The 24,394-nt window shown below is 40.4% G+C and overlaps 1 protein-coding gene across 3 annotated transcripts; it reads left to right on the forward strand.

Annotated features, from left to right (window-relative positions):
• Positions 1-1,554: 1,554 nt before the first annotated feature.
• On the forward strand, positions 1,555-24,041 carry STAMBPL1 (STAM binding protein like 1). 3 transcript variants are annotated; one of them, XM_035329833.1, is made up of 11 exons: positions 1,555-1,712; positions 12,517-12,718; positions 13,576-13,793; positions 14,910-14,985; positions 15,622-15,717; positions 16,835-17,180; positions 17,823-17,947; positions 18,896-19,033; positions 19,714-19,826; positions 22,008-22,107; positions 23,423-24,041. In XM_035329833.1, the coding sequence occupies exons 2-11, from the start codon at positions 12,638-12,640 to the stop codon at positions 23,450-23,452; spliced, it is 1,323 nt and encodes a 440-aa protein (XP_035185724.1). In that variant the 5' UTR covers positions 1,555-1,712; positions 12,517-12,637; the 3' UTR covers positions 23,453-24,041. The 3 variants fall into 3 exon arrangements, with proteins under 3 accessions (XP_035185724.1, XP_035185722.1, XP_035185723.1); XM_035329831.1 differs by having other exon boundaries at positions 23,719-24,038; XM_035329832.1 differs by lacking the exon at positions 1,555-1,712 and adding an exon at positions 4,574-4,594 and having other exon boundaries at positions 23,719-24,038.
• The last annotated feature ends 353 nt before the right edge of the window (positions 24,042-24,394 follow it).

Here is a 24,394-nt window from a genome sequence, read left to right on the forward strand (position 1 = left end):
AGAGAGCAAAGGGCAGGCACTGGGGACCGTGCTGTGTGGGAGATGAATGAAGGGGGAGCTGGCAGCTCTTCAAAACCTGTGTGGATACAAGGCTGAGAGCAAGCTCACTCAGCTTGGGAGCAGCCACCAAGGGGCACTCAAGGACACTGGCATCTCCAGAGAGCCTTCCGTGCTCTGCAGGAAGAACCAGCCACAGACACACCCTGCAAAAGGTCACAGGGAAGCGTTCAGGTCAGTGAAACATTGCTCAGAAAAGAAAGCAACACGCAGCGTCTTGCATACTGAAAACATAAATGTCATGATGGAGAGCTAACGTTCCAACCTAACATCACCTCTGACCCAAATGGCGTTTACAAAGGGTTGCCACATTGTCTCATGGAAGACAAAAACAATTTCCAAATAGTTTGATTGGAACACTTGCCAATATGTATTCCTGCAACCAATCATTGTCTTCATATTAGAATTGATCATGAGTGCAATCCTGTGATGGCCAGTGTCTGGACAAGAAACGCATCCACCCTTTACACCTCCCCTCACAAGACCGTCACCCACCCAGCCCGCAGCCCTGTAGCACTGTGGGGGGCTTGTGCCCCTCTGTGTCAGGCTGGGGTTAACTCAGCAGTCCCACCAGCACCAAGAAACCCCATCACAGGGCAAAGTGAAGATTTTATTTTATAACACCTGATTCCACACTTTGTGAACCATCAGCTGGAGAAATGCATGCAACCAAGGCAAGTACTTGTACAAACAGGACTTCTGTTTCTTGCCTGAATTAGCCCCTCCTGTTCTTAGAGCCAGGACCAAAACCTGTCGCCACCAGCACCAGGAGTGGTCCCTTCAGACCCTGGTCTGGAGGATGCCGAGCAGCTAGAACAGCCACACGCACAGTGGAAGGAAGGAAAGGAGATGGCCTCGCCGTGCCCAGGCTGACAGGGTGAGCTGAATATCTGTCCCCTGACACGCTGCTTAAGCCTCTCTCAGTGCCACTGGGCACTGCCAGCTCCCTCGCTGCACCAAATGTTCGCCTTGTTCCAGCTTCAGCCCCGCAGCCCCGGTGACCTTCTGCAAGCAGCACGCTGACCGCTGCATCCTCACGGCAACCTCCCCCCCACCCACGGGCTCTCCCTCGGTAACTCGAGCACTGCTCCCGCCTGGCTCGGGGCTCGGCCCCACGCGTGCCCACCGCGGCTGGGCGCTGCCCGACCGAAATGGCGGAGGGCCGGGCCCGCGGCCCTCGGCGGGCGGGGAGGGGACGAGGCCCGGCGAGCCCCGCTGCAGGGCGCGGGCGGCCGCAGCCCCCTGCCCTCGCCCCCCTCAGCCTCGGCGGCCGTTGGGCAGCAGCGGCGGCACAGCGGCGCCCCCGGCCGCAGGGCAGGCAGGCGGCCCGGCGGCTCTGCCGGCGCAGGCTCCTCCCTTCGCCCCGCTCCGTGACCCGGCTGCGGCTGCGGCAGCGCAGGGCGTTGCGCTCCGCTCCGCTCCTCTCGGCGGGGCGCCCCTCGCCTCGCCTCCTGCCGCCCCCCTGCGAGGCTCGCCCGCCGGCGGGGCGCGGCCCGGCCCCGCGGTAAGCAGCCGCCGCCTTCCCCGGTCGGTGCCGGCGGTGCCCGGGGCCGGGGGCAGCGGTGCCCGCAGGCAGCCCCGGGCCCGGCGGGGTGGGAGCTGCCGCCGCTGCGACCCTCCTGTGCCTGCGGAGCGGCGCCGAGCGGAGCCGGGAGGTGAGGAGGGAGGCAGGTGAGGTGGGCGGGAAGGCAGGGGGGTGCCGGCACCCCGCGTTTAGGCGCCCCTGGCCCCGGCCGCGTGCCTGCGAGAGGCTCGGAACAGAAAATGAAAGGTTTTTTTAAAAAAAAGAAAGGCGGGGGGTGTGTTATTTGGCCATCTGTATCCCTCTCGTAAGGTGTCTCTGCCCGTGTACCGCGTTTTGTACCTACGGCATCCCTGTAGGACCTAAGCTGCCTCCCCTGAGTGCACCAAGCAGTATAACGTAGTGTCTCCAAGGCGTGGATGCACTTTCCCTTTTCAGAAGGGCGACACAAAGTGCCTTTTGGGGAAAGTCCTTTTGGTTGGGAATTTCTTTTGTTTAACGTGCATGCGGTTCTGCCTATATGTCTGGGAAGTCACGGGCACACTTCATGTTGAAAAAGAAATGTGGTGGGGTTATGTGGTCTTGGAGGGCTGGTGGCTCCCGGGGCTTCGTTCCTCAGGGCAATTTGGAGGAAATTCTGTCTTCGTGGGAGTGCGTTTCTCCTCATTGTAGGCTGAAGTGGCTGACTGTCCGAGCTGGAGTCACACGTTTTTGATACATTGCTTTAGACCAGCAGGTCCTAGAAAATGGGATATGGACTCATAACTCCATGAAGTATCTCTAGGAGAAGGCAGTCTAGGTTCGTTGTGGATGCTGCTGAGGCAGTATAACGTGTTACTCTGTAACAGATGGATTTTATGAAGCTCCAAATGCATTTTTGTCTTGTGTATTGTGTATCTGCGTGCTCAGGGTATTAATAACTGATTCAGAGGCCATTGTGGACCAATCCAGAGATCCCTAGATCATGGGAGAGCTCAGGAAGCTTTGTTTGCAAGTGCTACAGAATTGCACAGGTGCAAATTTCATGTTTATGTTTCTTCTACAGAATGTTAAGCGCTTGTAATTGCAGGAATTTTATTTTGCAGTGTTACATTTAAAAACAGGCTTTGGTGTCTAGATCAATGAGAATACTGTGAAGGCATTTCTCATGGTTTTCTTTACGTGTCTAAGTAAGTTCAAGATCAGGCTGCAAGTCATTTCCTGGAAGTTAATCACCATGCTGGGGGAGAGTACAAGGTGAGGGGTGTCACAAAATCTTCAACTGCTGCGGGAGCTGCAAGGTGACTTATGCGTGAAGACACTGAGCAAATGCAGTATAATAATAACTGTTTGGTCTTTGCCTGACTTGTATGCATAGTTTGTTTTTGTTTTTTTTTTTCCTGGTCTTATCTGACTCCTGATATTTTATTTCTATGTCAAAGGTTACATTTCCAGTTTGTGTTCTGAAACTTAGGTTGCTGACCTGTAACGAAAGTCTTCGTCTACAAAATTTTAATAAATATGTAACGTTTTGATTGCCTTGCCATAAAACATATTTTCTGGGCAAAGTTTTCATTGTATCGGTCCATAAAAGCAAGTGATCACGCCAACACAGTACAGATCCTGAATGATCTGGTGGCTGAAGGGTCATGGTGGCTTAGTACTCTTGCTGCACAGGCATCCCTCTTATAAAAATCAAGCATTTCAGATCTTACGTGGATAATGATACCTCGTGTGATGCCATGAGTCAGGCACCTGCTCAGACACGACCCTTTGCCCACCACTTCCTGCTGGCAGCTCCAGGTGACTCACTGTTCGCAACATGTTGAAGTGTGTTAGGGAGGCAGTGGGCTCTCTACATAATCATTGCAGAAAGTGCCTCCATCCTTTAGTGTCTCCAAATCACAGTCAGAAGGCCTTCAGAGATTTCTAGTCCTTTCCATTGATAAGGAACAGAGCTTGAATAGGCTGTAAAGATCATCAGACTCATCCTGAAGGGACAAACAATGAATTTGGAAATTATTTTGGCTCAGAGACAGGCTGTGCATAGCTTCTCTGGGATGAACAGCCTGTTGAGCTGCAGGCATGTGAGTTAACTGCATGTCACCGTGCTGTTAACTTTGAGACCCTGGATAACTGAGCCAAAGTAAAGCCAGCTTACAGGGCTGCTCAAGTTACACACAGTGCCCCTATAAAGCACGTGCTTATCATTGTTAATCTTAGCAAACTTACAAAAGAGAAAATAGGTATTGTATTTTATTTTTTTTTACAAGTAGAAAAAATGGACTAAAGCACATCAAATTCTTCATATAAAGTCAGACATTCCTGTTTTATTGTTTGTTTGTTTTTTCATATACTCATAGCATGAGAGATCCTCCAGCTAGGTCAGAGCAGGAGGTCAGACTTCATTATGAAATCAACAAACTGTAGTATCTATGTATGTTTCTGTAGTATCTATGTATGTTTCTGCAGCGTGATGCCTATGCCTGGTTAGGTGGTTGTTTGTGCTAGTTGACCACACTCCTTCCTGTAGGTAATAGCACTATCAGTTTTTTTTACCTGCACTTTGCTTACTTAACCATTAGTGTACAAAACAATCAGAATCCATTGAAGTAGTGCCCCATTTTTTATTATTATTATTTTTTCCTAGATTTGAGGCCACAAGACAGGCATCATTCTTTACAGATAATTTAAAAGACATGAGGTGAACTGTGAATTTGTGTTAGAAATATCTGCTAAACTTAATTCTCCCTTTTTTGTTACCTATGTTATGAGCCATAACAAATAAGACAATAGGAATTTGTCATGCAGTAGAAACAGAAATTGATTGTTGCAGCTGATTACTTGACCTATTAACAAGTGTCTAACTAGAGGTTATGGAATGTCAAACTGTTACAGAATTAAGTAGCAAATACTGTCAGACAAACCGTTGTCTTTTATAGGAAGAACAAGAAGACTCTTAAACCTTCCTGAGGCTTTGTCTCTGAGAGAAGTAGGGCTACAGGCAGGAAATCTGTGAAACCTGAGAATTTACAAGTAATCCTGCTTTCTCTGTTTCTTTAAAACCTCTGAAGTGTTGCAGACCTCTGCGCTGATCTTAGCCTCTCATTTGTTTCCCTTGGCAACACAGCTTCTTGTCTTCATGATGGAAGTTAGTTCTATCCATGGTTATATGTGTTGCAGGTATCTTGTTTCAGTATTTCAGCTAAAGCATCAAAGAACAAATCAAATAATAATAGCTATTTCTTTTGTTTCTTCCCTCTTCTGGCTTAATATGCCCAGGTACACTAATTTTTATGGGGGACTGTTGTGGATTTCCCAAAGGAAGAATAGAGCACTGTTTCTCTATGCAATGTCTAAAATACCCTTTTAATGGGTTATTGGAGAGATGCTGTCCTGGGTTGCATAAGTATATTTCAGTCACTGCCTAAAAATGCTACTGACCTGTGATTCCAGTTGTTCTGCTGATACTTTATCTGTTACATCAAAAATGCTTTTCTGCTGAAACTGGATGGTTTTACCAAAAAGGGAGAGGGAGAAATTGCGTTTCTTTTTGACAGAAGAAACCACGAGACAAAGAACCATCCGAGTTCACAGGCCACCGGTTCACAGATGCATGTTTCGGTGTTCAGAATTTCCGGTCTGGTTTTCCGGATGTTCTCTTAAAAGTGGCTAATAATTGGTGTAGACAGAGCATATTAATGAATCGGGTGGCAAGCCATCACCTGTGCATACAGCACAAGTGCACAGGGTTATGTAACAGTAGCACAGACATAGCAGATCTTGATTTCAAAATAGTCTGCTTAAAATGAATGAGAAAATAGATGTGGGTCAGAGTCCTTTGTGCTGTGAAGTGATGGGAAATGTCTGTGGGTTCCGCAGTCATAGTCTTTGTAGTGGTGATGCTTCTCCCCACAGTGATGAATTCAGTTTCTTATTCAACTTACTGATACCCTAAGTTTAAAACATACACCAGCACAACCCTCCCGTCTTAGTTACTGACCTTCAACAGTTAACCTCCACGGGTTGGATCAGTGTCCTGCCGGCTGAATAGGTAAGTGCCAGATGTTAGAGAGAAACTGATCTTAAATTAAGACTATGCCAAACTGGAAGAAGACTGAGTGGTGGAATAAACTGTCAGTTTTGAGTTACTGCTTGAGATGGCAGTTGAGGTTTTCTTTTTGTGTGCTTCCTTTTTGTGGAAGGGGAGATAATGAGATGGGCTTTAATACCCATGGGTAAAGATATGAGACTTTGCACATGCATTTGTGTTGTATAATTTTCTTCCTTACCAGGAACAAAAAACATAGATGAGCAAACGGTTCTTTCATGTGTCATGTTGGGTATTATTTGCTTATTGTAGTGGTTTATCAGATTCTCGGCAGACCTGATAGCAATCTAATTTTATTGAAGTGGTTTCTTAATGCAGTAACGTTTGTATCTGTTCCAAAGGGAAAACTGTCTCTAGAAAACAGCCGATGGTATGGAAGTAGCTACATTCACTAACTGCAGTCAACCAAATGTTTGCTGAGTAACTTTAAAAGTCTTCAAATAATTGTTCTCACTTTTTTAGCTGTTGAAAAACAGATTATTGTAATTCATCTTGTTTAGATGAAAATAAAGCTCAATTTTGTGATGTAAAATTCAGCAATGAGTGGTGTAGCCCTACAGGGAAGATTTGGGTTTGGCAGATCAGTGCAAGGAAGATCTCTGCACATGATTTCTCCCTCTCAGTACCTAAGGGGGTAAAGATGCTACTGCCTGTACACCACCAACACAGTCACCAGAGAGACCTTTGGGAAGCGTCTGGGGAGGTGTGTGGGACTGGTGCTTCACAGGAGGTGAAAACAAGAGTAGCCATGACCCACTACCAGGAGAGAGCATTGTGTAGCTCAGCAGGTGCCTGTAGGAGCTAGTGAAGCCTAGGAGAAGATCTTGTCAATGCTCTTTAAATGTAGCCACAGGGCCAAGAGGCAGTGTTGAATTATGAACTGTTACGGAGACAGGCTTTTCTAGTGCCAAGATTGGTAGCTCCTACTATGAAGTGCACAACTTTTCCATTGAATGATGTGGGGTTGTCAGCAAATGGTTCCTTGTGGTGCTTCTCTTCTCTGAAAGGCCCTTCTGTTGTTTTGTGTTAGTTGTGTGATTTTTTTCTTCTCTGCACAAGAGAATGATCTTGCCGTGACATTCAGTGCTTTTTTTTTTTTTTTTTTTTTTTTTTTTTCTTTCCAGAAGAGACTACTTACTATACTAGCTGAATCACTTGCTGTAATGGGGAACTGTTGTTTCAAAAAACATGCTGACAGATAAACAGGCTGTTTCTCTTTGGAGAGAGCCAACAGAAGGCAGTATGCTGTTTAGGCTGTTTTTAGCATATTTTATATTAAACCTGTGTGTGTGTAAATGATTATGTGCTGTACCAATATGCCTGGCATTTCAAAAAGGGCTTGAATGAGATAGGTGCCTGTATTTATATATTAACATCCACTTCAAAACACACAAGTACAGGTATCTGCATGACTTGTTGGCATGAAACAGTCATTTATCTTCATACAGCAATGACTGGATGTGCTCTATTTCAGGTTTGCTGAGACAATTGAATTCCATTATGGGCAGTTAAAAGGTGTTTTTGCACTTGCTAATTTGACTATTTTAGTGAGGACGGGCCTCTGTGGTTTGAGGCATCTTTATTCTAGGGTTCTATAATCATCACACTTCATAGTGTAGTAAAACAGACTATTACTGTTTTAGCTTCTTATTGCAGTATTAAAGTAACCTTTTTCTTTTTTTATCACAGAAAGAATGTAGAGCAGTGCTCTCAGGAGTAGTTTATAAAAAGTGGAACTGTACCATGTTTTAGATCGTGAACTAGCAAAGATTTCTAGACCCTAATCACAATGAACTGAAGTGAATGATTTCTATGGGCACCACATCTTTGCTCTAATTCCACCAAAATAGCAAACAAAGGACGGATATTTCTAAAATAATTTACTATTAAAAGTATGCAAAGAATAAATCATTGCCCTAGGTCTCTATTATTTTTAACAGAATCTTAGCCAGTGCATTAAAAAATGCTGTGGAAAATTTTACCAATGATCTCTTTATTGCAGCTTTTTAGTAAGATAAACATTCCAACTATTGACAAGTGTTGCTGGAGTAGTGAAATCAGTGTGTTACGACTAAGCAAGACCCTTGAAATTAAAAAAGTACGTTACAAAGGGGGAAAGTGGAAATTAATGATTAAAGTAATACATTGTTAAGTTAGGCCGTTACTGTTTATAAACGTAAAAAGCTCATTCAATATCTAAAAAACTCTTGTGAAGACAAGAAAGAAAAGCGGCCTCAAGGCCAGAGTAAGGAGGGGAAATCCATCCTGGTGCTTCTGCGGCCCGCGGGTCTCAGGGCTGCCGTCGCCCCGGGCACCCCAGCAGGCCGGGCCTTCCCCAGCAGGCCCGTCAGAGCCTGGCCGCGTGGCCTGGCTGCGCTCATGGGTGCACCATGGTCACGCATGGCCGGGTTGTGCTCCCAGGGCGCTTTGGAGCCTGCCCAGCTCAGAGCATAGGTGGTACACTCCTTCTGCCCAGACTGGGAGCTGGCCTCGCGTGGGCATCACAAGCACAAACTGTGGGGCTTCGTTAGCTCGGTACTGCACCTGAGCTAATTGGCCTTGCTGTGCAGCCCTGCGTACTGCCTTTTGCTATCACAGGGCACGGTTCTGTAGCATACAGAATCAGCTGGGTCTGAGCACAGGCAAAGGGGCTCTTGTTTGTCCACGTCCACCCACACTGACAGTTAGAAACATGCCAGTGCAGCATCCTGTGAGGGCACTGAAGAATTTGTGGAGAATTATGGTGCTATACCTCTCAAAAACCATGAGCGTCTGTGCGCCTTCACCAGATCTTCTCATTACCACCTCTGTCTCATTAGCCTGCACTTGACTTTTGATGATCTTGATGTACTCTATGTAGCTTTATGTATTATTTGCATACACTTCAAGATAAAATTGCTCTATTTTTCATTTTCCTTTCACTTGGTACCATGCTTGTTAGCCTGAACAGAAAGAATGATTTTTAATGCAATTTAAAACACTGTTCTTGCTTTGCTCTGTTTCCTGTGGCTGAGGGCCTTTGATTTAATTAAGCTAGATTTTCAGAAGACTTAATTCATAGTATAATAACCTGGATTGAATAGGAAAATAAGTGTTTTTTGAGTTGGAAATGGGATTTGATAAGGAGTGTCTGATTAAATGAGGAAAAATATCTTAACTGTTGAATGGTTGTTATATTCTTATATTCTGATAATGATTCTCAGAAAATTCATCATTAGAGAAAACTTAGCATGCTAAATCTACAGACATTCTTCTTAATCAGACGTTACCTACGTCCCTCTAAATTAGCTGGAGTGCCTGAAATCGGATAGCAGAAAAATGCATGTTTACTCTTAGAATTTAGAGCACTTTGCACTCTAACAGACTATGACAGCTCCTTGCTGGTGTTGCTACTTATCCCACATGCTTGGGGCTGGATTGTGGTTCACTGTATTTGCATAACTATTTTGTATATCTGAATATAGCTAGTTTCAGTTATATGAAGTGGTCTCCTACTGGCATGTATTTCTCTTTGCTCTTGTAGAGTAAAATATGTGTTTATTCCACAAGACAAGGAGTCATTGATGAGGACTGGGCTGCTCTTGGTAGGCTCTGTACAAGTTCATAGGGTGCATTTTTAAAGCCAGCTCCTGCCAGTCATGCCCTCTTACAGGGGCAGTCTCTCTGTCACCACCTCCACCTTTCTACCGCCTTCCGTATGTCCTGAGCTGAGAAATCTCTCAAATGAAGTAATTAATTAAAATTAGTCTACTTAACTTGAATTTAGATTAGATATAACTTGCCTTGAAGTCACTATTGTCAACAAAGCAGAGGTAGAAAAGTGTGGTGAGGGCAAGTGTGTGAAGCTGCAGCACATGGAACATTATGCATGGAGGCATACTGGGGAATTGACAAATGTGTTTGTGGGGCTGGTTTTAGTAAAGCTTAATCTTCTGCCTTTTAATGATTTATAATTCTAGCCAGTGTGTCTGCGTGTTAAGGGTAATATATAGTAGTGCAATCATAAAACAGCCAGCGATCTTTTAGGACTCTTTTTTTAAAAAAATTATGCTGCCACCTGTAACAACTAATACATTTGAATCTTATTTGGCATTTTTGTAAATGTGATACAAATTCATCCTAGTATTTCTTCTTCATTTAAAGTGTCTGGGTTTTTATGTGCTCCTGAAGCTAAGTTTAAAAAGTGCATTTCCTCTTCTATTTGTAGCGATTCTTCTGCTAACCCCTCGCATGGTGGCCTGACTTTGCTCGGTGCCTTGCTCTCTGCTGGGCTGCTTCACCTTTTCAAAGCCCTGGCACGGTTTTGAGGAAGTGTGAGTTTCTGCTGTTACCAGATGTCTCTTGTTTAAAATAACTAGCATTAGTTTTTTTTTTTTTTTTTTTTTTTTCCTTGTTATTAATGATTCTTTTTGTTAAAAATCTAAATGAGAAATGTTTGCAAGTAAGGGGTTCTGTGATGCCTCCTTCTGCCACTTCAAAAGATTTTGGCCGGGGGATACCACCACACTTCTTTAGCAAGGACTTCTTTGAGAATGTTAGCAAAAAAATAAAAATAGAAATGGTGGCTTCTGTGTTCCTACTTGCTACGCTTTTTCCACTTGTCTACCCACTAGGCTGAAAAGTCTTCAAGTTGTGGTAACAGTTGAAAGAAGCATATAACCCATATCCCATCCTTTGTTTCCATGCTGCATTTTGTAGAAAGTCCATAAGGACATTGTTTGAAAAGCAGTTTTCTTTTACAAGAGCTGCTAATTGAAATAGAAGTAATTGAAATAGGAATTGAATAAAAATACATTTCTGCACCCTTTAGTTTTGAACAGTATTTTATGGAATAAATTGAATTTCTAAACCATTTTGCAGCATGCCATGGTTAGGTGCATACCTTAGATCAAAACCAGCCTTCCAGTCAGTCATTGTGGATCTCCCAGTTGCTATTAGGGGAACTAAAAAACAAAACAAAACAAAACAAAACAAAACAAAAAAAACTTAAAATCTGCAAATGATGGATAAGGGAATGAATAAGTGTTTTTAAAATACATGCTTTTTAGTTCTGAGAGTGCTTTTCTTTGTTTGTTTGTTTTATTAATGTTCCTAAGCCCCACAGAACATATGAATGCAGTCTCTTACTGAAGATGCTATTTGTTCTGAGCATCTGAGCTGCAGGGACAGAAAACTAATGTGAGCTCTGCAGTGACCTGGCTTGTAGTCTTCTCCTTTCACAGTCTACCATAGCTACCATTTTCCAGCTAAGAAGGCTTTCAAGTGGAACTAGCCACAAGGCACTATAAACATAGCTTTGGTATATACTAAAGCAAAAATATTTAATTATCATGGTCCCATGAGACCTTTCTGCAGGCTGTGACTTGGCAATGAGTTGGGCTCTCCTGCCAAGCTAATCGTTTACACCAGAGCTCCATCTTTATAAAATGAAATTGTTTAGAGAACTTTTTTTCCATCAGTGCTACCACCTCAGCTAATGTTGATATCTTGAGTGTATAAACCAAGCTCCATTTTTTTTTCATTCCAAAAGGGTATCACAAATTGTGCAAGTTGTTTTGAATGCCTTGAATTGAAATAAGCTGGCCTTGAAATTGCATTCACAGATCTGTGAGATACCAGATGAAGAGAATAAAAATCTTGAATATACAAAGCAGGGGTATAAAGTCAAACAAAAATATATTACTTGAGATTAGGTCATACATAAAAACAGGGTAAGGTTGATTCAGTAAGTGTACCATTACCAAAAAAAAAAAAAAAACAACAGGATGATTCTGATTATTTTAAAGAAAGCATATTGCTTAAATGAATGTAATGTCTCCTGTAACATTTGGTTATAACATTAACACTTATGATTAAAAGTAAAAACTAACCTAGTAGATATTGTTAGTTTTGAGAAAAATGAAGAAGACCCGAATACAGAAATCAATACTTCAGGAGACAGCTAAAAATGTGTTACGATTGTTCTCCTCTAACCCAGAATCCTCTTGCTTCTAGAAAGACGTGCTGAGAAAATATCTTTGCTGAACCCTCTGTTTATGCTTTTGTGAAAGCATAAAGCATATGTATTGCAATATATGAGGTGTCTTTGACATTTGGAATCAAATCTGTTTGGATTGAGAGCTCAAAAGTGAAAGGCCACATTAGCAGCTTCATTTTCATATTTCCAGTGTAATTTAAATAGTTCATTTCCCTTTTTTTATGATGACCACGCCATGTCTAAATATTTGTCTTTACTTGTTCAGAGCTGTGCAAGGAGCGATTACTATCAGTCGACTTGTCATATTTCATTGTGTTTTGAGTGGTGTTGAAGTCAGCACGTTGTGCAGGTGGAGCAGAGAGTGCTTGAAATATTTCCTGTATGTTATATTACTGATATGAGTTTATATGCTAAGTTTTATTTTTAACTATAGGCTTAGCAGGAAAAAAGGTGCTAGATTGATGCCGTTTATAAATATGTTTGTCAAAACATATGTTCAAGGAAGCAGATTCTGTGCTTAGTCTTTGAAATTTTTTCACTTAATGCTTGAAAGTTGGCTTGCTTGTGTGTTTGGGCTTCTTAGTTATATTGTTGTTGTTTTTTTTCAAGTTACTGTTAAAATTGTAGAAATAATTTGCTATGTTGCATTTGAATCCGCTGTAATAATGTTGGAACGGGTCAACTAGCTCACAAGTGTCCTGCAAGGCCTCATGCATTCCTACTTTAAATTCTAGATGCCTGCTAAATTCTAGATTGTTATTAAATATGTAAGTATTGGGATACCGAAGTGATGAGTGGGTGCAGGCATGCAAAACTGATGTGACATTTGAAGGTATTTTTAATCTGAATGACTTGTCCTATTTCTTCCAGCACCCAACCACAGTCAGCATATTGCTGTTAAGTTTCCCTTGGACAAATAGACTCTGAGGCAGCCTGCTGCAAATATTGAACATCAGATTGATACTTCAGGCATCCTGTCCTTCACAGTAAGATGGAGACTTTTGAGAAAAAGAGTGATCTTGGTTTGCAGACAGAGAGCAACATGGAACAGCCGTTCAGTATTAGTTCCTTGGTACGTATTGCAAAAAATACTTTAATGGCTTAGCATCCTCTTTCAAATAAGCATCAAATTATGACCTGTTTAGCAGTGCTGCTTTCAGCTGAAAGGCTGTTTTCTTGAATTCTGCCAGTTCCTCGCATGTTCTGCTTGATGGTTTCATAGGAATTTTATTTCTGTGTGTGTGGCTTATGGGGTTTTAGCTTGTTTCAGTGATCACAGTTTTAAGAAGTTGAAGTAAATGTTTTGAATAGAAAAAGTAAACCTTTACAACAACATAAGATGAAACAACTTGCAGTAGCCACTTATTTAACCACTTAATAGGAAGGTAATGATTACAATTAGCAACTCTGCTTCTTCAGTAGAATCACTTCTAGGTTCTTTGACTCTGCTTCCTTTGAAACTGTAAAATTAACTGTTGATTAACCAGGAAAACATACTGCCTTTTGTTAGTTGACCTGTACCCAGAAGTCGTATCCAATATAGCATGTAACAGTAGTTTGCTTTGTCATGCAGATTTTCTTAATAACTTAAGGTAGAACTTTACAGATTTTCGTATTTGGGGGATTCTAAAGAGGACACACTGTGTTGCTTGTGTTGCTTTTGATCACTTCTGCCGGGGTTTACTTTTTTTTTTTCCCCTTTTATATGTATGTATATGTATTGAGAAAGAGAAGATTTGGGGAGAGGGATAAATTTTTACTTTTATTGCCATTGAGAAACATTAAAATGTTTTAACTGTTGCTAGCAGTGAGGAAACTGATACCTATTTTGAGAAGCTGAAGATTTCCCTTGAGTTTCTTGAATGAGATCATTTACTGAAAGAGAATTGTAGTATCTGGCTCTCCTTGCTAATCTCTGTTCTTTTTCAGAAAAAGCTAGTAGCTATTCCTGACCATACAGACATCTCTGTGACCCCAGAAGAGAGAGTACGTGCCTTAAGCAAACTTGGCAGCAATATCACAATCAATGAAGACATCACTCCACGTCGTTACTTTAGATCTGGAGTAGAGATGGAGCGAATGGCATCAATATATATGGAGGAGGGAAACCTGGAGAATGCTTTTGTTTTTTATAACAAGTTCATAACGTAAGAAACAGTTTGTGGTCATTAGAGCTTATAGTTCTGAGTAAATTAAAATGAAGATTTGCAGTGATAATGGGGCAACCCTTTAGATCAGGAGAACAATGGTTACTGTTTTCTTGCAGAATAGCTGTGCTCTTTAGAGATCTTTACTCTAACCAGTCTTCCTTACAATTTCATCTCAACTGTTAGGGTAATAGTCCTATCTGTCTCTTAACTGGCAGGTGTGAATTTACCTGAATATCAGGAGATAGATGATGATATTGTACAACATTGTATATATTTGCCTCTCTTTTTATCTTTTTAGTTTTCATCCCCAAGAGATTTAAGCATAATTTGTTGGAAAAATATATCAATGGCAGATTTAAACTTTTTATCTAGCTAGCTTTGCTGTAGGATTGATTGGTTTGTTTTGATACTTCTAAAAGTATGTATATCTTAGATTTTTTTAATTTATTTTTTTTAATAATAAGAAATCTCCTTCGCTCCCCTAATTTTCATCATACTCTGAAAACTAAGCCAAATCTTTCCTATTCAACTTTATTTTAAATGTATGTATCTCTATAAAGAGGGTCTGGAGGTGAACATTGCATAAATTGCTGAAAAAATGATTAGCAGCTGAGAATTCCAAACTTCTGCAGCTAAGCATTGCCATAATTTAGATTTCTGGATGGGTTAATAATACTGCAGTTAGCTGTGCAGGTTGGTCTGGTAAAAGTAACTACTTTAATGATAGTCAGTGCTTTATTTAAGATTCAGCATTTCATCTAAGGAGACAGCTTAAGACAGCAGAAATAAGCTATAGTAACTCTGGCCATGGTGGAGGGTTTTTTCAGGTGCTGAATGCCAGTTAATCCTTTCAATCAAACCCACTACTAGAGAGAAACAAAATATATTCAGGTGTAGAAAATAAGCTTCTGTCATTATCCTCTGTGTCCATACAAGTCCATACAAGAGTTTAAGTGGTAATTTAAACAAATGAACATATAGAAACCTGCTTCGAGTCATGTGGAATTCAGTGTTTAACAGTTATAACACGTGAAGGTGATTTCTCTGCCAAAGTAAAAGCTAACATAGTTATTCCTCTGGTTACTAAGACAAACATGCTGTTTCATTTTCTAGTTTGTTTGTGGAAAAACTGCCCGGTCACCGAGACTATCACCAATGTGCAGTACCAGAAAAACAAGTTATTATTAAGGTAGGGCTACCTTTTCCTGAACCTCAAGAAATGTTTCCTCTATTTCTATCCTTTCCTATCGCTCCTTTTCCCCCAGCGCAAACCTAGTTCAAGGCAGACAATGCAGTTTGAAGTTCTGATAACTTTGTCAAGTCATTTATGTTTTATTTTGGTTTAATCACTTGATCATTACTGAAAATTAATTTATCATTCTGTAAGGTGAACAAGAACGATCTCTGAATAAGTCAGTAGATTGTTGGAAACCCAAGTATATTTCTGAAATAGAAGTTGGCCCTAGTTTTTTTATAAAATACATCTACATCAAAAATGACAGTTATCACACACCTGTTAAACAAGACAGAGATAACAGATCATTAGAAAAAATTACCTTTTCCTAAGATAACAAGTAGTCTTGTTATAGGTAACTCCTTTCACTGATAGAAACTAATATGGCTTTATTTGAAATCAATATACTAAGTTTAATAAGCTTGATGATTTATTGTGTATTTTTTCTTTTCTTTCCTGGGAGAAGAGCAGTATTTTTTATTTTTCTTTAATCCGTATTACAGATGAGTGTGGTTTTCAGGTGGTCCTTTTATGAAGTAAAAAGTTAACTTACCTGTCTTTCTACCCTACCCCATCCCACCCCACCCAAAGAAACTGAAGGAGGTTGCATTTCCACGGACAGATGAACTGAAGAGAGATCTTTTAAAAAAATATAATTTAGAATATCAAGAATACGTGCAAAACAAAGTAAGTGTTCTGTGGTTATGGAATCATTGTTGTATGAATATTTTTCTATTGCATAAAACTTCTTAAAAATAAAGCAGTAAAATGGCAGTTCTGCAAGACCATAGTCACCCAGCAGACTGCTTAGAATGACTTTTCACATCTCAGAATCTGATCGGTTGGTCATTTGAAAATAAGTAACAGACATGTGAGCTTGGAAATAAATGTTCTGTCATATTTACGTATTGATAGTAAAAGAAAATCAGAATAGGTCTACAGTACATTCTGATTCAGTTTTATAGACAGTATTTTTCACTTCATAAAAAGTTGTCTTGGAAAAGAGTGTCTGGGGAAAATACATATTTTCCTTTCTTCCCTTGAAATGGAACTAGGGAATTATGGAAAGGAAAAAACAAAAAAGCAACTAAACAAAACAAAATAAAAACACCACACCAAAAAAAAATAATAATCCTGTCACTGATTGGTTTGAGGCTCTCTTTCCCTTTATATTTTGTGTATGACAAGAAACAACTCTAATCCAGTTTTCTTACTTGCCTTTGAAGATGCTTGTTACTGTCCCTGTAATGGGGTTAGGAAAAACTGTTGAATCTGGAAGCTTCCCTGTCTGGAGCCCAGACATGTGGCAGAGATGGCACTGAATGTGTCTAAGGCTGGGGAGGGCATGCACAGGGAGTAAGGATAAGCCCCTGTCAGTACAAGGAGCAATCCAGGGAAAGGTAAGGAAAGAAAGAAGCAGGAGAAAATTGGCTCTCTTGCTGCACTGTAAGTTGCAAGGATGTACACTTGTCTCATCTCTTTACCACCACTGTTCTGAAAACTCCTTTAATGGCTATATTGCAGTGGCTCAGTGAGGCAAGTGCTCTCACTACTGAAATAAAACACAGAGCATCGTAGGTAGGCATGCTGCAAGCTTTGTGTTGGAAGCTTCCTTGCTTATGGTGTTCCGTTCCGTATCGTGCTACATTGGGAGCCAGGTTCCAAAAGGCTTTTAAATGTTAAGGACAGGGTTTGATGGTTTTGTTAAACAACTGGATTGCTTCTTTCCTCTCATTTTTGTAGGTGTTTTGTTTTTTTTTTTTAATATATAATTCTGAGAATAACTATTTTGCATATGTTTCAGAACAAATGTAAAACCGAATTTCTGAAGAAACTAGAACAGCAGAGGCTAATAGAGGCAGAGAAGAAACGAATCGCACACATGCGGCAACAACAGCTTGAATCAGAACAGTTTCAATTCTTTGAGGATCAACTTAAGAAGCAAGAACTAGCTCGGGATCAGAAAATTAAAGACAGCATGGTTATGTCTGAACAGATAGATGGAAGTATGCTATCTTGTATTTCCATACCTGAGAACAGTTCCTTATCTACCACGTTGCTTGAAAAAAATGAGAAGAGTGGCTCTACTGGACATTCACCTGTAGTAAACCGGGCCCTAAAGCCAGCAGCTGCTTTAAGTGCTGTTCAGAGTAAGTGCACAGATTTTGTACTCTTTGCTGCTCTGCTGCTTACAGCACTCCATACATTGCATATGCATATGATGATGGTTGGACTTGACAATCTTAAAGGTCTTTTCCAACCTAAATGATTCTATGATTTATTCCCTTTGAGAGTGTCTGTAGTGAAATAAGCATGAACAGGTTAATGTACACACAACAGTTCTATATAGTTTTCTTGTTTTAAGAGAAAAAAAAATCACATTTTCCAGCTGAGTGCCAGTAAATGGATCTGGAGATGGAACCTCCGTGTTCCTATGGAACGAACTCTGAATATTGTCAGGGGCTTCAAGGGAACAGAAGCAGAACCTGCAGGGGTCTCAGTCAGAGAGGCTTTTTGAAAAACCCTGGCCTATAAAACGGGATCAACTCACTGTCACCTCAGATGCAAGCTAGCTAGGTTATACCTCACTTTGGCATGACGTGCTTGCACTGTAGATGTAGTCTCATTAGAAATGTGTGATGTGATGAGTATAATTCCTTAATCTTTAATAATTTCCTGTAACTGTGTACATTGCCTTATTTTAAGGAATTTCACTGTGTAAGCTACATATGCCTTTTTATTTCTCTCTTTCTCTCTCTGTCTCTCTTTTTGTCTGTTTATTTGTTTGTTAGCTCAATTGGCTGAAGCACTCAGAGGTGTAATTTTACCCAGGGATCTCTGTCACAAATTTCTGCTGCTAGCAGAGGCAAATACATTAAGAGGAATAGAGACATGTGGAATTCTCTGTGGAAAACTGGTACAGTTCAACCTTCACATTCGTATGGGGAAGACATTTTTGGTAGTGCAATATTTTCCTGTAATATGCTGGTTTCAGAGCAAAAGAGGATCTAAACAATTAGTCTCTAATGTAATTAACTTCATATTATAACCTGAGTGGTCACTTCACCAGCATGGCCTGCAGCGTGCCTTATTGAGGACATGCTTGATCCAAGAACCCTGCTGTTGTCGTATATTTTAGCAAGTTTGTCAGTATGTTATACAATACAGGCTTCTTCAAGTACTTTCTTGGCATTCATCTAAGCTAAGTGAGGTTTATTTACAGGACAACAGAATATAAAGACTGCTAGAATCTACTGGGGTCATCAAATTCATAATAGCAACAGAACAGAAAAGAAACCAACCTCTCTGTCATGCTGTAGAACATCTGATTTTCAGTTTTTGTATTTTGGGGGGGGGGGGGGGGGGGAATGTTTTGTTTTTCCCTTGTCCTAGATAGCAGTGTCCTTTCAGAGCAGGGAAAGATGTCATGGCCGATGCTGGCATACAAAGAATTTTAGAGATGATGTCCAGTTGTGTTTGGATCACGTCAAGAGAAAGAATAGCAAACGTAGTGATGTTCCAAGGTGCACAGAAAATAATAAACCTCTCAAACCTCTCTTTGTTCCCATGTTTTTAATTTTTTTTAAAGGACATCTTTTTCAGTGGTCTCTGTGACCATTTCGGTACAACAATCTTGTGCTGTTATTCACACTACCCTGTATGTTTCCATGATAACATGCTAGGGCATGTTTCCAGGTGTACTAGGTCAGTATAGTGGCATGGCAGTCAGTGGACATACACCACTTTGGTTTAGCTGAAAGGCTGACCTTTCTCATTCAGATGAGAAATGCTTCCGATTCTCATTCAGCATTTATTCAGTAGTTCATTTGTTCCACTCTGAGTTATCGCAATGTTTGTTTTACAGACACACAATGAATTTACTATTACCCATGTAATAGTGCCAAAGCAATCTGCAGGACCAGACTACTGTGACATGGAGAATGTGGAAGAATTATTTGGCATTCAGGATCAGTATGATCTCCTCACTTTGGGTTGGATCCATGTGCGTATGTCTCAGATTCTGGCTTTCTGTATCAGCTCTGCATACTATATGTAAACAACCCTGTAAATAAACTAAAAAAATAACTGCCATAATACAAATGAATTTGCTCGCTTAATTTACATCATTTACATCACAGTGATGTAAATGAACATTAATATTCTCCACAGATAATGAGTATCTCTTAATCTATGAAGTTGAGGCATCCTGATTGTACAATATAGCCTGCTTTTGTCATTGCAACTTTTGTTTATGTCTGTTTGCGGATATTTTATTACTTTCTAATGCCATTTCTTTTCCATCATATTCAAAATCCTTTCAAAGTTTTGGGGGTATTGTGTTGCTTAAATTCTGTATCAATTATGTGGAGTGTGATTTCACTCTTAGAGATTTTGAACAATCAAGTCGTTTCCCTTTTGTCCTGTGCTTCTTCATTCTACTTTTTTTCTCCACCATGATCAGAAACTGCTTGTACATCTGGATGTGAATGTGTTCCCATGAACTTCCTAATGAAAAGCTACTCTAACAATGTAGAATCTGGGTTAATAGGAAATTAAGAAACCAATCTGGGGAAAGTACTGTTGCATTTACGAGTTAAAAATTATTGTTCCTTCTTGAATGCACGTTGACCTTGACTTATAAGGAGTATTTCATGATGTTGAGTTTTCCCTTTCTTTTTGTAGACACATCCAACACAAACCGCATTCTTATCCAGTGTTGATCTTCATACTCATTGTTCTTACCAGCTAATGTTACCGGAGGCCATTGCGATTGTTTGTTCACCAAAACATAATGAGTGAGTTCTGATTTTTGTAAGTAATATGTAGATATATTACCGTGCTCTTTATCTTAAAACGTGATCAAATGCAAACAGCAAATGTCAACTGGGGTGAAGGACAGAAATGGGCATATCGTGAGTTTTTCTTTAGTCTGTTTAGACTTGCCTTCCAGTCAGTCTGTATGCACAGTATTGTTTCAGGCTTCTCTCTCCTCCTCCCTTTGTAGCTCCAGGTTTTAAGCTTTGATTTATTTTTATACTCAAACAAGTAGTAATAACAAGAGCTGTTTTACTGTAGACTTCATTGCCTGTGGCTTACCACAGAGCTATCTTAATTCTGTCTGATGAAGGAAGTGGAAGGGTAAGACACAGTGGAAGGTATGGACATGTTTCTGTGTCTATAAATTTGTAGGATGATACAAAAATTGCAGTTTTGGGAGTAGAAAGATAAAGGACACTTTCCCTATTAAGGTCCTATTTCTGTATTTCATAAAATGCAAGCAGTAAGGATGTGGAAAAACCTGGAACTGTATAACAACTAATGCAAAGGTTTACAATGTAATAGGCTATACAGAAAGATTGTTCAGTCTCCATCCTTGGAGATACTCAGAATTGAGTGAATTAAGGTCCTGGGCAACCTGCTCAAGGTGATTCTACTTGAGCAGGGAGTTTTGACCAAATTATCAGAGGTTCCTTCCAACTTTGACAACTCAGTGATTATTCTTAGGTGTGCTTGACATTTCAAGTCTCTGTGGCTAACTCTGCTGTTTTCAACCTGCCTTTCTGGTCTTCTGCCCCCATAGATGACTCCTATTATAGTTGGCCAGCTTCCCACATGGGCCACTCAGGTAGCAGAGCTGTAAATACAGCTTGAGTGATAAGTGCATGAGCATTAGGCTTTGTGACTTTGAGCAGCAGCGTTTGCATACCTTCTGAAACCTCTGGCCTTGTAAACTGCTTTCATAGCTTTTGCTCGTTCTCTGTAACCAGCTCTCACCTGCTACTCCTGTCCGTAACATTAATTGATCAGATGTTGTCCTGCAGTTTTTAGGTAATTACTGTTTTTTTTTGTGTGTGTGAAAATAAGCATAGTTTAAGGTGTGGCCATGGTAAATCAAATAGATGGTGATCAGCAGTAATGCTGATGGTGATCAGCTTTATAAGTAAACTTTCTTAGAAGTTGCATTTTGATGTAGCCTTTTTTTGGAACTAGAAGTGTCAAGCTGCTTCTGCTGCACCCTAAATGCGGCAAAAATGTAGCTAATGGGACTAGACTCTGGTCAGATTGTGTTGCCAGCTGTGACTGTGCTGTAGATGAGTATCTATGGAGCATTTTGTTGTGAAACAGTTACAGCATATTGGCATACTTGAGGTGGGATTCTGTTTGTGCACCTGTGGTATGCACGGCATTGCTCTGTGCCAAAGCATCCTCTACAGGTGGCAGAAGAGGTCCTTACTTAGCAGCATGCTGCTTTAGTTGGTCTAAGCAAGATCCCAAGCACCTGTAAATAAATAATGCAATAAATGCTTCGTGCTTTGTCTTCTCAATTCCCCAGTCTTTTTCATCTGACGAAATGTTGATTTCATGGAGGCTTCTTACCTGAATATAGATTCAATATCCATCCAAAGCCAGGCCCTTCAGTATTATTTGAGTCAATCTGTAGAGGCAGCGTTTTTTATAGATGTGTGGGTTTTTTTGTTTGTTTTTTAACTACTTATTCTGTACTCAAAGTAGAGTGTTAGATCATACATATTCAGCAGTGTATTTTTTAGTGCTTTGTATTATTCGATTACCTAAGCTACCTAGAAGAGTGGGGAGGATGTACACTCCCAGTAGCTACTTACAGAGCTTCAAGGCTGTTCTCTTTGTGTTGCCCCTCTAGAGTTCAGTGAGTGAAATGCAATGCAGAGCAGACACGGATGCTCTGTGGCTGTTCCTGTGTGAATTTATCTCCTCCCTTAATGGGCTAAACTGCCTAACAGAAATAACACCAACTATTGTCTTCCCCCCCATTTCCTCACCGCGTCTCCCTTCACTGCAAGATAACTCCTCTATAAGGTTCAGCCCAACCTTAGCTCCTGTATATCAGAGGTTATTGAGTACCGTCACATTGTCCTTCTGTTTAGCTAAGTATGTGAATTTGTGCACTTGCATTATGGGGACATTAAATAACAGTGGTTTCACATTTTGCTTTCCAGCACTGGCATCTTCAGACTTACCAATGCTGGCATGCTTGAAGTTTCTGCTTGTAAAAAGAAGGGATTCCATCCACATACAAAGGATCCTAGGTTATTTAATGTAAGTATATAATTTATATAATCCAGTATGTTTTTGACTATTCAAATTCTTGCCCATGGTTCTAATGCAAGCAGAAGATGTAGCTGCTTCAGATTAGGTTTCCTTATATCTTTCCCCCATCTTAATAACTCCTTACGCATACTTCTCTGACAAAGACAGATATCAGGAATCTATTTAAGCAGTCAGTAACAGCCCTGGGATGATTTTTGTTACGCGCTGCCATTCAGATAGTGGCTAGCCAGAGGCAGTTGCCATCTGTCACAACTTGTACTTGTTTTCAGAAGAAGCAAAAGCCCCAGATTCAAGTAGGAGTTGTTCCTGAGTGCTTCAGTTTTTAAACAAAAACAATTGTGTTGTCCCACCAGAACATCCCAGATGCTAAAAAGTGCAATTATGAGTAGATTAAACCCATTTCCTTCATTTCCCATTTTCTTTCAGCTTCTCATAAGCTTTTCTCAGTAACTACCACATCTTTTAATGTTGTAATAGCATGATATACTATATGGATGGCTGAACTCTATAGTCATTCAGAATTATCAGAAATGCCACTGCTATCTGGAAGAAAATCTTTATCTTTGAATAATTAAGATTTTTTTAAACGGGATTCAGTTCAAACAGACAACAACTCATACCTCTAACTCAAAGTAAAATGCTTAAGAGCAAGTAATACTAAAAGATGACTTTAAAATATACATCTTTTTGGTAGAACCTCCAGAATATCAGTACTACTCAAGGAGCATTTAAATTGTTTTGTTTTGTTCTTACATCATTGACCCTAGGGGTATTGAGAAGGTAGTCCAAGTCAGAAAAAATATTTATGCTTTTGTTCCAGATAAGGTTTTCTGGGTAGTCCTTTACTGACTTAGTTTACGAACGAAGTTACTGGTCACTTGAGCGCATTTATAAACAGTAGACGCATTGCTGGTATCACATATCAAACACAAATATCCTTGCAAGTATAATCCCCAGAACACATTTATTTGCCAGTAAGAACAGTAAGATCACTGCCTTTTTTTCCTGGAGGAAAAATATCAGGGGTGTTAATATAGGAAACTTCCTGAAACCTGACTAGAACAAACCTAACGCACATCTGTCAGGTTTCTGAAAAAGAGCTCTTCTCCACAGATCCAACACATGCTGTTACTTTGTGAAGGCTGAGGCTAAAGACACAAGCTAGTCCTAAATGCTTAAAAAATAAAAGTGGGCAGACATCTGAAGCTACTCCAGAAAGAGAACAGAGTTTACGCTTCCCTTGCTGTTGCCCACCATGCACCTGATCTAATGCAACACCCAGCTCCTTCTCCCTCCCTTTCAGCTATCCCATGCTGTGATACGTAAAGCATAGCACTGAACTATAATCTGCTTCAGAAGCCAAGCACTAAACGATACCCTCTATAGAATGTTCTGTTTCCAGGTTGTAGTCCTTCCTTTATATAGCAGGCTACACCTGTGAAGGTAAGGTTTGCCTGTAAACAGGCACAGCAATAGTTATAGTCAAAGTTGAATACATAGCATATTTAGCAGGCTCAGAAAACTAAAAAGAAACTACTGTCTAAAATACGCATTTTTACTGAAACTTATTTGTGAGTAATGCATTGATTTCTTCTGCAGCCATGTACCCACGTGGTTGGAAAAGACATAAAGATAATTGTGCTGGATCTGAGGTGATACAGATGGACAATAACAAGTTGCTAAACAAGTCATCAAAAGAGAAAAATGGCTTCCTGTTCTTCCTACATTTTCAAAAATGACTTTTATATTTATACATTTTAGATTGAATGGTTTGATATTTATTGCTTTAGCCTGTTTTGGAGTTATTTTGTTGCTCTGTCAAGATGGAGTTCAGTGGCATTACCCCTGAATCTGTAAAAGCATCATCTCACTAAAACCAACAATAAAATGAACTTCAAATAACAGAAACAAAGTTGAAATAAGTAATGCCTCCTTTGTCATTTGTTAGCATTAATTGCTCTCTGAGAATTATATATATTTTTAACAGCTTTTTAAGACTTCCAGCTACTTAAATCTATTCACAGCTTCAGTGAATTTACATTATATGTGGTAGAGACAAACACATCAATTCAGCGATTTTTGTTTTCATCCTTATATAGCTCGTGTTTCTACTAAGTCATTAAACAGAAAACACAAGTCCTTTACCTGAGTGCTGACCCTCCTAACATCCTGGAATAGCCGAGAGGTATCAGAGTCCCTTGTAAAACTGTCTTCTCCAGCAACCCTCTAGCAGAAACTCCCATTTGAAATCAAGTTCTGATCCTGCAAGGGATTC

The sequence above is a fragment of the Oxyura jamaicensis genome, chromosome 6 (assembly GCF_011077185.1).
Source record: "Oxyura jamaicensis isolate SHBP4307 breed ruddy duck chromosome 6, BPBGC_Ojam_1.0, whole genome shotgun sequence".
NCBI lineage: Eukaryota > Metazoa > Chordata > Aves > Anseriformes > Anatidae > Oxyura > Oxyura jamaicensis.